The sequence below is a fragment of the Oncorhynchus tshawytscha genome, linkage group LG04 (assembly GCF_018296145.1).
Source record: "Oncorhynchus tshawytscha isolate Ot180627B linkage group LG04, Otsh_v2.0, whole genome shotgun sequence".
Classification (NCBI taxonomy): domain Eukaryota; kingdom Metazoa; phylum Chordata; class Actinopteri; order Salmoniformes; family Salmonidae; genus Oncorhynchus; species Oncorhynchus tshawytscha.
The window spans coordinates 60,413,441-60,428,915 of record NC_056432.1 but is presented as its reverse complement, the minus strand read 5'-3'; the positions used below and the strand labels follow the sequence as shown (position 1 = coordinate 60,428,915).

The 15,475-nt window shown below is 42.9% G+C and overlaps 2 protein-coding genes across 3 annotated transcripts; one reads left to right on the top strand and one right to left on the bottom strand.

Moving 5' to 3' along the window:
• The first annotated feature begins 460 nt into the window (after positions 1-460).
• LOC112235730 (cartilage intermediate layer protein, nucleotide pyrophosphohydrolase) lies at positions 461-8,660 on the top strand. 2 transcript variants are annotated; one of them, XM_042320971.1, is made up of 9 exons: positions 461-669; positions 2,257-2,419; positions 3,757-3,822; positions 4,096-4,365; positions 4,534-4,731; positions 4,903-5,217; positions 5,311-5,419; positions 5,531-5,688; positions 5,869-8,660. In XM_042320971.1, the coding sequence occupies exons 2-9, from the start codon at positions 2,359-2,361 to the stop codon at positions 8,217-8,219; spliced, it is 3,528 nt and encodes a 1,175-aa protein (XP_042176905.1). In that variant the 5' UTR covers positions 461-669; positions 2,257-2,358; the 3' UTR covers positions 8,220-8,660. The 2 variants fall into 2 exon arrangements, with proteins under 2 accessions (XP_042176905.1, XP_024260002.2); XM_024404234.2 differs by lacking the exon at positions 3,757-3,822 and having other exon boundaries at positions 462-669.
• Positions 8,661-10,439: 1,779 nt separating this feature from the next.
• eif3jb (eukaryotic translation initiation factor 3, subunit Jb) lies at positions 10,440-15,122 on the bottom strand. The gene is made up of 8 exons (XM_024404233.2): positions 14,962-15,122; positions 14,724-14,815; positions 13,292-13,343; positions 12,965-13,056; positions 12,776-12,884; positions 12,430-12,606; positions 12,102-12,175; positions 10,440-11,846 (listed from the first exon to the last, which is right to left on the bottom strand). The coding sequence occupies exons 1-8, from the start codon at positions 14,981-14,983 to the stop codon at positions 11,715-11,717; spliced, it is 750 nt and encodes a 249-aa protein (XP_024260001.1). The 5' UTR covers positions 14,984-15,122; the 3' UTR covers positions 10,440-11,714.
• Positions 15,123-15,475: the final 353 nt, after the last annotated feature.

The following is a 15,475-nucleotide window of genomic DNA, read 5'->3' as shown; positions in this document are numbered from 1 at the left end:
TGGTGGGTGGTATAAGGTGCTTTAGTAACAAAACGGATGGCACTGTGATAAACATAGTAAAACCATTCCTGAAAAATGTGGGGTAGGTGCAACATAGGACAACAAAATGACAAGGGGTTGAGTGGGGCGACTAACTGGTGTCTCCAAGTGGTTACACCTCTCCAAAGTGTGTGAAGCGCAGACCCAGAGCTCTGACGTCATGTATAGCATGTTACTGTAAAGATACTGCATTCCAATTTAGGCGTTTATCAGTGCCCAAACCTGCCATTTTCAACCCGCAGACTGGTAGAAGTGTAAAGGGCAACAGATTCCAGCTTTAACTAGGTTCCATGTCCACTTAAAATGATGACCCATCTGACTGAGGTCAACTCTCTCTTATGTCTATGTCTAGACCTGGGTATCCTCATCTATAGACACAGAGGTACAGCAGAAGGTTACAGTAAGCCCCCGACCTTCCCAGAAGCAGCAGCAGAGAGTGGGCTCAGTCATACTTGTGGTCTCCAAACTTCACGCTCTCAGCTGGCTTCCTGTGAATAGCACGGAGCCGAACCCTGGGCTCTGCACTGAGCTGTATAAGAGAGAGCAGCAGGACAGTCAGCACAGACACAGCACCCTGCATGCAGGGAGGAGAGAGACTACTCAACACTACTATACAGAGGTACTCACAGGGTAAGACTGAGATCCATAGTCGCCTTCTCTTTCCCTCTCGTTCCCTGTTGACCCATCTTTGAACTTTACTGTTAACGTTGTTCTTTCAACAGACAGATTTTTTATAGATGATTTGGGGGTGCTGAATGCGAGTTCAGCTTCTGTTCTTTGAGTGTTGGTTTATTGATGATATAAAACTGCTCAATAGATGCACATTTGTGAGTTCAGACATTTCATAAAATACTGAAAGACATTCTCACTAGTCTGTGTGAACTTGAAAGACAGTTTGACGTATTGACGGACAATAGGTATCAGCTTGTATGTGTGTAGCTATGAGTGTTTGTGAAGGAGGTAGCCTGTTCATGGTAATAAGTAAAAGTATGTGCGTGGCTTTTCTTGGGATATCATTTGTGTGTGTGTGTGTGTGCCGGTGTCTGTGTTTTCTATTTGGCTTGTGTAGCCCTGTGCTTGGTCAATGGATGCAGAAACGTTTTAGTGTGCCCTTGACACCAAGTGATGGCTAGCACAGATGTGTCATTTGAGAGGGCTTCTGCACATCATAATGTTCTTTCATTCTGCACCCTCCTCTAGTGTCCCTCCTATAGACCTCAAAGCGTGAGAAGGATAAAAATAGTGATTATTGTTTTATTTGATAAATCTGTCATTCTGCTGACCCTCGCTACATATTCAAAAGCCCCGCTTTATCTCAGCTCACCGGTCACCATAGCAACACCCACCTGTAGCACACGCTCCAGCAGGTATATTTCACTGGTTATCCCCAAAGCCAACACCCCCTTTGGCCGCCTTTCCTTCCAGTTCTCTACTGCCAATTACTGGAACGAATTGCAAAAATCACTGAAGCTGGAGACTTCTATCTCCATCACTAACTTTAAGCATCAGCTGTCAGAGCAGCTTACCGATTACTGTACCTGTACACAGCCCATCTGAAAATAGCACACCCAACTACCTCATCACCATATTGTTATTGCCTTACCTCCCTAACCTTACTACATTTGTCAACACTGTACATAGATTTTTCTATTCTGTTACTGACTGTACGTTTGTTTATCCCATATGTAACTCTGTGTTGTTTTTGTCGCACTGGTTTGCTTTATCTTGGCCAGGTCATAGTTGTAAATGAGAACTTGTTCTCAACAGGCCTACCTGATTAAGTAAAGGTGAAATAAAAAAAATAAATTTAATCACCAATATACTGTATGTTTTTTAAATTTCTGTTGTTCTCCTCAGTGAAAAAAATGCATTTAATCACTGTCACCAGGGTGTAGATCAGTGGAGGCTGGTGGGAGGAGTTATAGGAGGACTGTCTCATTGTAATGGCTGGAATGCCATTAATGGAACAGAGTGGAACGTAGTTTCCATATGTTTGATACCTTTCCATTTATTCCATTCCAGCCATTATAATGAGCTCATCCTCTTATAGCTCCTCCCTCCAGCTTCTTATAATATTCCATCCAGGGAATCATATGCAATAGAAAATAAAAGCATTTCATTTAATAATGTGGAACACAAAGTTACACTTTACTGTTTTTGTTTGCGATAATCTGCCAGCAATGATTCTGGATAAGTATTTACATTTTCCCTCTACAGGAGTTGCTGGAGGAATATTCTTTGTGTTGTTGTTCCTGGGGTGTGAAGGTCATTACCACAAGGTCAGAGGTCACAGGTCAGAGGCAACAGCAGAGTGACAGGATGTGCTGCCTATCAACATGGGCTCTCCTCCTAGCTTTGGGTGTCACCACTACGGCACAAGGTTGGTCTTCATTAGCAGTTACTATTTACATTTTCCTTACTATCCCCAACACACACACACACCCCTAACATGTACACACACACATCCCTAACATGTACACACACACATCCCTAACACACACACACACACATCCCTAACACACACACACACACATCCCTAACACACACACACACACATCCCCACACACACACACACACACACACACACACACACACACACACACACACACACACACACACACACACACACACACACACACACACACACACACACACACACACACAGCTCGGTTTGGGAGTTGTTCATTAATTCATTCACAAGCCACAGCTTGGGAATTGTAACTATTATTTCAACTGGAAAACTTGTACATTTGTTCCAACATGTGTCAAAATGTAAACCAGGATGATATCCTGTATGTTGAAATTCGATTATCATTGATCATTTCATTATAAAGTTGAGTGTATTATCTAATGTGAATTTGAGAAGTCAGAACAGAGGTCTCCTTTGGACATAGACAGCAGCCTGGTGATCTTCTGACTCTGCAGAAGCCTGTGCTCCTTATTCTCCCAAACCATTAGTAAACAGAGGCATATTGTTGCATGTCCCCATTACTGATTCTGCTCTACAACCTTAAGTAGGCGGGATATGTATAAGCACCAGGCTAAGGAGACACCTGTCTGCAATTGGCCACACAAGTACGTGCCAGTAGCATGCTTATACTGAGCCCCAATGTGAACTCAGAACGATTATAGCGTTTGGTGGGTACTGTAAATGTAATGGTCTGGGAAAAGTCCAAATATGCATTATGTAACACTGTACACTACAAATGTCAAATTACACAGCAAGCAGAATGAACAATGAGTATCAATCTCTTGGTTTCAGTGACATTACAGTACAAAGCAGTAGATCGTTTCAGGCTGAGAGTAACGATGAATGGAAAATAAATCAACTCTTGTAGCCTTTTCACTGTTGGTCCACAACATATTTCCTCGACCACTTTGAAATGCTATTGGCAGCTTCATGTGATGGAGCAATTCATTTTATTTCCAAAGTACACAGGGCAAATCACCAGAAAGAGATTAGTGTGGCACAACATGAAGTTAAAGTCACACTCGTAATATTCTGTTCCATGACTCAGAGTATAGTTGAACGATTTGAAAGATACAGATTCTTTCCCATTGCTTTACGGGTGGTCAGACTTCTCTGGGAAGAAATAGCCAGAGGTTTGGTCTGTCTGGTCCGAGGTTTGGCCAGTCTGGTCAGCATTAAGGAGTTGGTCAGTGATGTCACAACAGGTCAATCATGAGTCATCATAAGGTGTGTGTGATGTTTTAGAGGAACATGGAGGAGAGACAGTTTGAGAGTTGTGAGACAAAACAACCCTGCAGTGTACCACTCTGAAGGTAACATTTAACATCCCAAAATACATCTCTTTACACAATTGTCACGACTGTGGCTTTAAGTCCGGATTGTGCCTTTAAGTCTAGTTAATGTCTATGTAACAATATGGTATGAAGAACTATAACTTTCAGAATTACAGCCCAAGGCCACCAGTTATGTTTACAGCAACATAGAAAAGAGCTAAAAAAAAAAATGTAATTCCATTGTTTTATGGCCAAAGAGGAAACACTGTAACATTCTGAAGTAGTATTCATTGTACGACATTCTGTGTCCAGATAACTATGAGTGGACCACTTGGTTCAACGTGGACCACCCTGGAGGTCGAGGAGACTATGAGCAGTTGGATGCTATCCGTTTCTACTACCGTGCGCGGGTGTGTGACGCCCCCCGGGCTCTGGAGGCTCGCACCACTGACTGGATCCCCGCTCGCAACACGGGGGAGAAGACTCATGCAGAACCTACCCTGGGCTTCTGGTGCGCCAACGCTGAGCAGGCCCCTGGCCGCAACTGCTCCAACTACGCTGTGCGCTTCCTGTGCCCCAAAGGTGTGGCTGGGAGCCTTATTTTAATACAGTTGAGAAGTAGCTACTGTATTATGTCAAATAAAACTGTTCTATAATAGTGAAAGCCATCATTTATCCTCCAAGCAATATTTCTAGCTACTGCAATTATATCTGTCTTTTGTAATGGAGTGAAAACCTATTTTCAATCAGGCAACACTGGGTCAGAAGGCATACAGGATGCCTGGGGTCCTTGGTCAGACTGGAGTCATTGCTCTGGCAAGTGTGGTCTGGTGGCAATGCAGGTGCGCTCCAGGAAATGCCAGTCCCAGCCTAAGCAGTTGGATGAGCAGTGTAGCGGACCTACAGTGGAGGGTAGAGCCTGCAAAGGACCTGAATGCCCTGGGACTGGTGAGTCGCTATCAACATCTCCATTACAGATATTAAATATGATAGAAACCTCTGTAATGTCACAGTACTATTTGCATACCATTTTCATTTTATTCTAGAAATGGTCATAGCTAAACCAATGTACAAAGGAACTGTCTGACATGTTAAACTGTGTTGCTGCTGCTGTTCCAGGTTGCACACTGCACTGTGAGATGGGTAGGGTGAATGCGGAGTGTGACACCTGTATGTGTCAGGACCACATTGTACTGGGCTCTGTCCGCAGTGCTGGAGGTCTCCCTGCCCCAGGGGCCACCATCCTCCGCTTCGGCCCCAGCTCCAAACTCCTCACCATCACCGACCACAATGGACACTTTCGCATCCCAGGGATCTGTCCTGACGGCAACGCCACACTGACCGTCCAGCTGCGGAATCACGCCCCTCACGCTGTCATCGTGCCCCACAGCACCGAACGCACCTCTGTCCTCAGTATCATGCTGAATAGAGCAGGTAAAATGGCCACACCAACAAAAAAATGAAAGCTGTCATTGTTACATTTCTCTGTTTTACATTGGTCTCAGACACTGTAATGTGATCCCTCAGAGAAGCTCCATGTGGTGAAGAACCCTGAGAACAAGGCCAGAAGAGAGGGCCAGACAGCTGCTCTCTGCTGCAAAGTGGGTGGATTACCAGAGCCAGAAGATTACCAGTGGTAAGCCAATGGATCTGTAATGACAGCTTGGAAAATGTTATATATTTACCATATCAAAATCAAACAGTATTGGCTGGGTATAGTGTTCAACAGTCATCTGTGACTCGGTAGGTTTCACAACGGCAGCCTGCTGGACAGGAAGCAGCTGAACTATGACAGCACGCTGGTCTTAAGAAACCTGAGCATGGAGCAGACTGGGGAGTACTACTGCAGGGCCAGCAACCAGGCTGGGGCCATCAAGTCCAAACCAGCCGTAGTCACAGTCTTAGGTCTGATCACAAAGCACCACGGTTGATATTCACACATTCATATTTACTATGTGAACAGCCATTAGCATGACATCAGTCAATGATCAGAGGGAGAATGAAAGGGTATTGATTTTCTCATAAAATAATTGATTGTAAATCTTTTCATGTGTTGGTCTGTTTTCTACCCCTTTCTCCTCACAGGTAAAGATCAACCTTCATGTAACCCAAAACCCGAATCCTACCTTATTCGCTTACCTCATGACTGCTATCAAAACAGCTCCGACTCACTCTATTACGATGTAGGAAAGTGCCACTCAGGGACTTGTGCAGGACAGCTGGACAATGGAATCAGGTGCAAAGACTCAGTGGCATACTGCTGTGGGGTGGCAAAGATGGAGGAGAAACAACTGAAATGCCAGGGCTATGAGCTCCCCACCATGGTGGTGACCGAATGTGGCTGCCAGAAGTGTGTGGAGACCAAAGTCATTGTGCGTGGGCGGGCTGTGGCCGCAGACACTGGGGAGCCCATGAGATTTGGTCACGTCTACATCAATGGAGCCAGAGTCAGCCGCACGGGCTACAAAGGCACCTTCTCCATCCAGGTCCCCCATGACACTGAGAGGCTGGTGATGACCTTTGTGGACAACATGGATAAGTTCGTCAACACCACCAAGGTTCTTCCATTCAACACCAAAGGGGGCGCCGTCTACCATGAGATCAAGCTTTTGAGGAAGAAGGAACCAGTGACCATCAGCTCAACAGAGCTCAACACTCTTCAGCTGGGAGAGGTGGAGGGCCAGGATCCTATTGCTGAGATACAGATCCCACCCAACTCCTTCTACAAGCAGAGTGGAGAAGTATTTGTGGGTAATGTGAAGGCTAGCATCACTTTTCTGGACGCTAGAGACGTGTCCACAGCAGCAGCCGCACAGAGTGACCTCAACTTCATAGGAGATGAGGGTGACACCTTGCCCCTGAGAACATACGGTATGTTCTCAGTTGACTTCAGGGACGAGGAGGCCGGAGAACCACTGAACGCCGGAGAGGTGAAGGTGAAAATGGATTCAACACAGGTGAAAATGCCCGAGCACCTGGACACCATGAAGCTGTGGTCCTTGAACCCCGACACAGGCATGTGGGAGGAGGAGGGGAGCTTCCAGATGGAGAAGAAGCAACGTGGTAAAAGGGAAGAGAGGACCTTCCTCATTGGGAACATGGAGATCAGAGAGAGGAGGCTGTTTAACCTGGACGTCCCAGAAAACAGGAGGTGTTACATCAAGGTGCGAAGCTTCCGCAGCGATCGCTTCATGCCCAGTGAGCAGGTAGAGGGAGTGGTGGTGACCCTGATCAACATGGAGCCAACTGCAGGTTACTCCTCCAACCCTCGTGCCTGGGGACGCTTTGACAGCGTCATCACTGGCCCCAATGGTGCCTGTCTGCCTGCCTTCTGCGACGACCAGAAACCTGACGCATATTCTGCCCACGTCATGGCCAATATGGGAGGAGAAGAACTCGAGGCAGTCCCATCTGCTCCCAAGTTTAACCCCAACATCATTGGAGTCCCTCAGCCATACCTGGGTAAGCTGAACTACAGACGGTCAGACCACAATGACCCCAAGTTAAAGAAGACAGCCTTCAGCATCAATGTGGCCAAGCCCAGCCCAAACACAGCTGAAGAGCTCAATGGACCTGTGTACTCATTTGACCAACTGAAAGAGTGTGAGGAAGCCCCATTTACTGCAGGCCACTTCCGCTTCACCAGAGTGGAGGGAGATCGCTACGACTACAACACAGTGCCTTTCAACGAAGACGATCCTATGAGCTGGACAGAAGACTACCTGAGCTGGTGGCCAAAGCCCATGGAGTATCGAGCCTGCTATGTCAAGGTCAAGATCAATGGTCCCCATGAGATCAACATGCGCTCCCGAAACCAGGGCGGCACTCACCCCAAGACCGTTGGCCAACTGTATGGCCTCCGCGACACCCGCAGCATCCGCGACATGGACCAGTCCACCGTCTCTGCTGTGTGCCTGGAGTTCAAGTGCAGCGGCATGCTCTATGACCAGGACCGAGTGGACCGCACTCTGGTGAAGGTGATCCCTCAGGGCAGCTGTAAGAGGGACAATGTTAACTCCATGCTTCAAGAGTACCTGGTTAATCACCTGCCTCTAGCCGTCAACAACGACACCAATGAGTTCACAATGCTGGCACCACTGGACCCTCTGGGCCACAACTATGGCATCTACACAGTGACAGACCAGGACCCCCGCACTGCCAAAGAGATAGCACTGGGACGCTGCTTTGATGGCACCTCTGACGGTACTTCCCGTGTCATGAAGAGCAACGAGGGAGTGGCACTTACCTTTACCTGTGGCAACCGTGAGGTGACCCGTCAAAGCGTGTTCCAGGCTCTGCAGAACTCCCCCGGGCAGTCCCCGGCGAGGGCAGTGAGGGATGGCCGAGGCAGGAAGCAGAGAGCAGGAGCAAACGCACTTCGCAACAGCCGTAGACGCAGTACTCGGAATCCCACTGCCACACGCACCTCAGGCTAAAGCACAGCACTACAGATCAGGGTCTCCACATCACAATCACATTAGACATGTTGTCAAATTAATAAAGAAAGTGGGTATTGGTGATGGGATTCAAATGTATATTTTAGCCCTTCAGTAAAGATACCCAAGTTTTTTGTCTTCATTATGTACTGTTTGAATAACATTTGATGTGTTATTGAACTATGTTTTTTGATTGTGAGTAAGGCCCATAACAAAATATTTGTTCAGTTATGAATTTATGGTTATCTATAACACAGGTATCTCCCAGGGAACAATTGGTGGAGATTTTAACTGCAAATATTGTTTTTTCTTCACCTGTACTGTGATGAATATTTACTACTTGAAATTGTAAATAATGGGATATTTATTACACATGCCATTCAGGATTGTAACCAGTGATTAAGACACCACGCCCCAAATAAAACAAGAACAACCCTAGAACATGTTGGATTGCTGATTCACTTAAACTTAGACAAATCTTTGTTGGCTCACATTCACAACATACAGTTGAAGTTGGAAGTTTACATACACTTAGGTTGGAGTAATTAAAACTTGTTTTTCAACCACTCCATAAATTTCTTGTTAACAAACTATAGGTTTAGCAAGTCGTTTAGGATATCTACTTTGTGCATGACACAAGTAATTTTTCCAACAATTGTTTACAGATTATTTCACTTCTAACTCACTGTATCACAATTCCAGTGGGTCAGAAGTTTACATACACGAAAGTTGACTGTGCCTTTAAACAGCTTGGAATATTCCAGAAAATGATGTCATGGCTTTAGTAGCTTCTGATAGGCTAATTGACATTATGAGAGTCAATTGGAGGTGTACCTGTGGATGTATTTCAAGGCCTACCTTCAAACTCAGTGCCTCTTTGCTTGACATCATGGGAAAATCAAAATAAATCAGCCAAGACCTCAGAAAAAAAGTCTGGTTCATCCTTGGGAGCAATTTCCAAACACCTGAAGGGTCCACTTTCATCTGTACAAACAATAGTACTCAAGTATAAACACCATGGGTCCACGCAGCCGTCATACCGCTCAGGAAGGAGATGAGTTCTGTCTCCTAGAGATGAACGTACTTTGGTGAGAAAAGTGCAAATCAGTCCCAGAACAACAATGGACCTTGTGAAGATGCTGGAGGAAACAGGTATAAAAGTATCTATATCCACAGTAAAACAAGTTCTATATCGACAACCTGAAAGGCCGCTCAGCAAGGGAGAAGCCACTGCTCCAAAACCGCCATAAAAAAGCCACAACTACGGTTTGCAACTGCACATGGGGACAAAGACTGTAGTTTTGGAGAAATGTCCTCTGGTCTGATGAAACAAAAATATAACTGTTTGGCCATAATGACCGTCGTTATGTTTGGAGGAAAAAGGGAGTCGCTTGCAAGCCGAAGAACACCATCCCAACCGTGAAGCACGGTGGTGGCAGCATCATGTTGTGGGGGTGCTTTGCTGCAGGAGGGACTGGTGCACTTCACAAAATAGATGGCATCATGAGGGAGAATTACGTGGATATATTGAAGCAACATCTCAAGACATCAGTCAGGAAGTTAAAGATTGGTCACAAATGAGTCTTCCAAATGGACAATGACCCCAAGCATACTTCCAAAATTGTGGCAAAATGGCTTAAAGACAACAACGTCAAGGTACTGGAGTGGCCATCACAGAGCCCTGACCTCAATCCTATAGAAGATTTGTGGGCAGAACTGAAAAAGCATGTGCGAACAAGGAGGCCTACAAACCTGAATCAGTTTCACCAGCTGTCAGGAGGAATGGGCCAAAACTCATCCAACTTATTGTGGGAAGCTTGTGGAAGGCTACCCAAAATATTTGACCCAAGTTAAACAATTTAAAGGCAATGCTACCAAATACTAATTGAGTGTATGTAAACTTCTGACCCACTGGGAATGTGATGAAAGAAATAAAAGCTGAAATAAATCAGTCGCTCTACTATTATTCTGACATTTAACATTCAGAAAATAAAGTGGTGACCCTAACTGACCTAAAACAGGGAATGTTTACTAGGATTACATGTCAGGAATTGTGGAAAACTGAGTTAATGTATTTGGCTAAGGTGTATGTAAACTTCCAACTACAACTGTAGCTGACATTGTAAAGCGCACACTGCGGACAAGCTACTTCTAATCAACTCAAGCCATAACACAACTGTCAGTGAACTCAGGTTAATAAAAAAAAGTAGAGAAATTGGATAATTTATCCTTTCGACCAGTGATTTTATTAAATTAGATGCATATAAAACACTGAAGAGCTGGTCATCTTTTACAGTATATTGTACACCACATCCAATTTCCTTAACAATTTGAAAACTATCAAATGTTAGAAAATAGGAATAAACATGTCCCTTTCTACCATTATGAAGACAATAAGGTCAGCCCATAATCCCCCTCCTTGTCTCACTTGATACAAGCCTGCAGAAGCAATGTTAAGGAGACCAGTTGTGTGAACTTGCTGGATCACAATTATATCTGCATTAGTAACAATTGATGAGCAAATTTCATTCGTCATGCACAAAAAAAATACCTAAAATCCCTCCTGCTTCAACTGTTCAAGGATATTCCACAGATGTATCCAGAGGATGGCCATGAGGTTTGGTCACATCTATCCCAAAATTAATTAGGCTGTATACCATATAATTTTGAAACAGTTTGATTTTCAATACAACTGCTTAGAACCATCTTAGACATACCAAATAAATTATCTCCAGCTATGCATTGGGTTTACTAACTCACTAGATCAGTGGTTCGCTTGCAAGATCAAGCTTCTTGGTTACAGCAGACAATCAAGTTCCTCCTGGATAAATCCCTGCTGCTTAAATGTGTTTTGTGCATTCAGGACCAGTATGATGGTATGAAAATCTGGATAGCGCCCAACTAAAATGCATTGCACTTGTCTATCCATTTTTACAGTGAATGCATAAGCCCCCTGTAACATTTCAAACTACTAAACACGTAGTGTCAGTTTCAAAGCACGAACAACAAAACTTTTGATGGATAAAGATAACATGTGTATTTGGCAACCGTTATAGATACTATATACTTTCCTGTAAGAAACCCATCGACAGGTAAAGTGAAATATCTATAATATTTATAGACATTCTGGGTGAAATTATTTGCATAGAACCTAATTTGTTTAGATGTCACTGCAGTAGCAACTAGAATTTGACATGAGCATATAATTTCTCTAAATCAAAAATGTGCTCTACAAATCACATACAGCATGTAAAGTATTTTTCACTGTGTTTTGTATCTGTATGAAGTTTGGAGGCTGAATGAGAGAAAAGGCAATTTCATTATGTATTAACAGAAGTGTTGGTACTGGATGCTCCCTGTATAGTCCCTCGGATCATTGAAGCAAAAGGGCGACACATTGTTCAGGTTTTTCCAGGATGATACTGGATAGCATGAGAAGTACAGCTGCATTTCTGAGGGTTAAAGGGTGAAAAGGCAGTGGGGATATAGCCGTCGTCACATGAAGTCATCATAGTCTTGGGTGTAGCCACCATCGAATTCTCCATAGTCCGCAAGGTCATCTTTCCCTTTGGCTTTCATACCGCCACCAAGTACAACTCCTTTCTTCTTCTTTTTGCCTTTGATTGCCTGGGGAACCAAAACTAAACTTAAACCATTTCTGCAAATAAACACTTGGTGTTCTTCAAAGCGAATTGAGTGAATATTCATGTAAATGGCGCAACCAGGGTGTAAGTTAGTTCCTTGAGCTGAGACCAATGAAAAGCAATCTGGAGGTACTGGTAGAGGGCTCCCTCCACTGACCGTAAAGAGATCTACAATTCATGAAGAAAACTCTAGAAGGATGACATCATTTTGGTTGATCATGAATAAGAAACAACTTACCTTTTCTTGCTTCTGTTTTTCATTAAGTAGCACTGTCAGGGAAGAGCTGATTTTCTTTAAGTCTTCAACTTCCACTGTGTAGAAAACAGGACATTTAGTTTAGACAAGTTAATACGTTATAACAACGGTTGAGCCTGAACATTAGTGAAATCCAAATATGTCAAGTCAAACCATTATTGAATGGCTTATGTATATATATACACATATCTCAACATGAGGTATTTATAACATGTGGTTTGGCATTTGTTTTAAAGTAATAAGTTAGGTGCACAAAACTAAAACACACTGAATAATAAATAATGTCCCATATGTAGGATGTTGAACTCACATGAAATACAGAGCTCCCGAAACAGTGACTCCAAGAAGCTTGAATAATGCACTGATTTTTCATACTGTAATATTTTCACTTTCAGCAGCTTTTCAAACTCTGTGAAGTCCTCTTTAGAAGATGGGCACATGGCATCAATTCCAGAAACATTGTTTGTGGTACTACCCCCTGACATTCCTGAAATGACAAGGACAAAAACTAATGAGAACACACAATAACAGTATGGCTGGCAAGTGGGTACACATTAAAATGTATGTTTCATGTATCAGGGAAACATTTAAAGAATCTGAGAAAATTACATCCTTGATATCTGGGTTAAACCTGACAGGATACTCCAGGATCTTACCAAAAGCCTCTTTTGCCAGCTCCAAGTCAGCTTCCTCCTGCATCTTCTGGACTTTCAACTTTTCTGCTAGCTGTTGTTCGGGTGTAAGCTCTTCCTCCTCCTCCTCCAACTATCAACATGAAAAAAGTAAAGGCATAAGAGAGAAAATATTCAGATCTGTAAAGTTAATCCAACATTTCCAAAACTCACTTTCTTTTTTAGCTCTTGTTGCTTTTTCCTTAGCCGGTTTTCTTTTTCCTTAATTTTTTCGGCCAGTTTTTTCTTCTCGGACACTTTGGCCTCTGAAACAAAAAAGGAATGTTACAGCAAACCTCTGGAACAAAAACAACCATCAAATCAAGTTGAAATTATACATAATTTAAGCAGGTACTTGATAATAAAAGACAAGGGAGCCAGTAAGATGAAGGAACATTTTTGTGATATTTTCACAAAAATATATACAGGTATGTGCATATTACAACAGGCTGCAGCCGCTACTTTCTCAAACCATTGGTTGGAAATTGTATATTTCTTCACCAGCTTTCTTTGCCTCTGCTTTCTTCTCTTCCTCTTCATCATCCCAGTTATCCTACAGAGGGAGAATTGACAGGAATGAGTCAAATGATGTGACTACATAATACTGGGTAGTTAAGTGGTTGGTTCTGGGACTTGTCTAGAGTAGGACTTGAATTAATTTTCTAGGAAATCCACTAGATTGAGGTTACGAGACAAACTGCATTATCAAACATCAGAAGACATGTCAGAACCAGTCACAGCCACCTCATTATCACAAAAAGTGGTTATGTAAAGCCTTTCAACCAATATTTGGCAAATGTGTCATATTCCCTTATTAGGGCCTCAATGGATAAAACAAGTACCTAGGCTCAAGCCTTATCCAAAAACACACAAGAACGTTTCTCTCGGTGTAGGCTGTGATTGTAAATAACAATTTGTTTTTAACTGACGTGGCAAGTTAAATAAATGTTACATTTAAATAAAAAACTGTAGGCCTACTGTACTGATTAAGTTTTGCTTTGAGAACATGAAAACACCATACGACTTGAACACTACCTATATTCGACAGAAACTATGGTTAACAATTGAAACTGCTTTGCTAGTCTTTTCCACAGCTGTATGATCCCACAGTAACGCTATACATTCGGATGACTTTCTAGACAAATGGTGAAAATGAATCAACGGGAAAAGTCTGTTGAATATTCTCGAAAACACACTTTACTTGTAGCATATGTCAGAGTTGGAAGCATCGAGTAGTAAGGCTCAATTCAATCATCTGATGTCATCAGGGCAGAATAATGACGTTGGCAACTAACGTTAGCCAGCTAGTTTACATTCAAGTGTCTGTTAAATGTATAACACAAACAAAGCCTTGAACGGACTTGAATGACTAATCGCAGTCAGATTATGATTAATGTTTATCTTAAAACTGTCCAGTCAACACATTAGTTCAGACCTAACTAGCTAAATTAGCTCCTAACCTAAAAAGCTAGTTCAGTAGCTAACGTTAGCTAGTTCAGTAGCTAACGTTAGCTAGTTAACGTTACATGTCAGTAACGTTACACCATTGAATCTCCCCAACTCAGAAAACAAATATACACTGTAGCTTCCAACTAGTCAAAAAAACATAGCTAACGTAGACCAATTCAAAAACAAGTGCCCGATAATGAGTCTCAGCTCGAACCAGGAGACTCGCTGACAGTTTTCACATGTGCGGCCTCACAGCTTGTACAATATCGAGCTAGCTAATATATATCTGTTACCGTTAGCTAACTAGCTAGTAGAACGTGGATAATGCTATGCTAGTTGGCGGCTAGCTAGCCAGCCAGCTAATGTCCACAGACTAACTACCAGGGCGTGTTGTGTTCGACTCAACTAATGGGTTAATTATGACCTGAAAGGCAGGTGTAAGATGTACTTCATCATGTAACTAGCTAGTTAGTTGTTTGGTTACCTTCACATCTTCATCTTCGTCTTCGCCTTCCCATTTGTCCAGCACTACCGCCTTTTTGATCGGCGCGACGTCCAGCTCGAAGTTGTCAGCGTCTATAAATACATATTATAATGGTAACTAACCGTTATCTAGAACGTTCAAAACGATATGATAGGTAATATCAATCACAGTGTTATCCATCTTTCACAATCCCCAAAATATAGCTGTCGCACGATATCATTTCTAACTTTGTTCTCACCCCAATCGTCGGCATCCGCCATCTTGGCTATGTGTGTGTGCGGGTTTGACAGAACTCTGAACTGAAAGCGGCAAAGCAGATGGAGAAAGTAGACGAGGCTTTACCGCTCTGTAATGCTAGGAGTTGCTGCACTCTTCTTTTTTTTCAAGAAAGGAAAGCCCCTTCATGGAAGAGTATGCCTTTTATTGAGTAAAAAAAAATCGCACTGTACCTCAGTTTTACATGTTAATCTTTAATATAAAATATTTAATGAAAGGCACAATCTGTCATTTCGACACCATAACCCTGCCAATTTGTTTAGGAAACTTAGGTGAAGCTATGAGATGACTGACAGCTCGATATTAAACATATTTTTCAGTTAAACATTTTGATTACAAAAATATCAAATTAAAAGGAATACAATGTAGAAGTTCTTTATTAGCAACTTATTTATGCCTGAGTATTCACACGAAACAAAACTCACAGCAATTACAATTACATGGAATAAATAACCCAAACATATTTGCAATGAAAG

Excerpts from the sequence above, each read along its gene's own strand:
- LOC112235730 (XM_042320971.1), top strand. The coding sequence starts at position 2,359 with ATGTGCTGCCTATCAACATGGGCTCTCCTCCTAGCTTTGGGTGTCACC. Across the intron at positions 3,823-4,095 it reads TGCAGTGTACCACTCTGAAG|ATAACTATGAGTGGACCACT; the intron begins GTAACATTTAAC and ends TTCTGTGTCCAG. Across the intron at positions 4,366-4,533 it reads GCGCTTCCTGTGCCCCAAAG|GCAACACTGGGTCAGAAGGC; the intron begins GTGTGGCTGGGA and ends ATTTTCAATCAG.
- eif3jb (XM_024404233.2), bottom strand. The coding sequence starts at position 14,983 with ATGGCGGATGCCGACGATTGGG. Across the intron at positions 13,344-14,723 it reads ACGAAGATGAAGATGTGAAG|GATAACTGGGATGATGAAGA; the intron begins GTAACCAAACAA and ends CTCCCTCTGTAG. Across the intron at positions 11,847-12,101 it reads AAAAACAGAAGCAAGAAAAG|GCAATCAAAGGCAAAAAGAA; the intron begins GTAAGTTGTTTC and ends TTGGTTCCCCAG.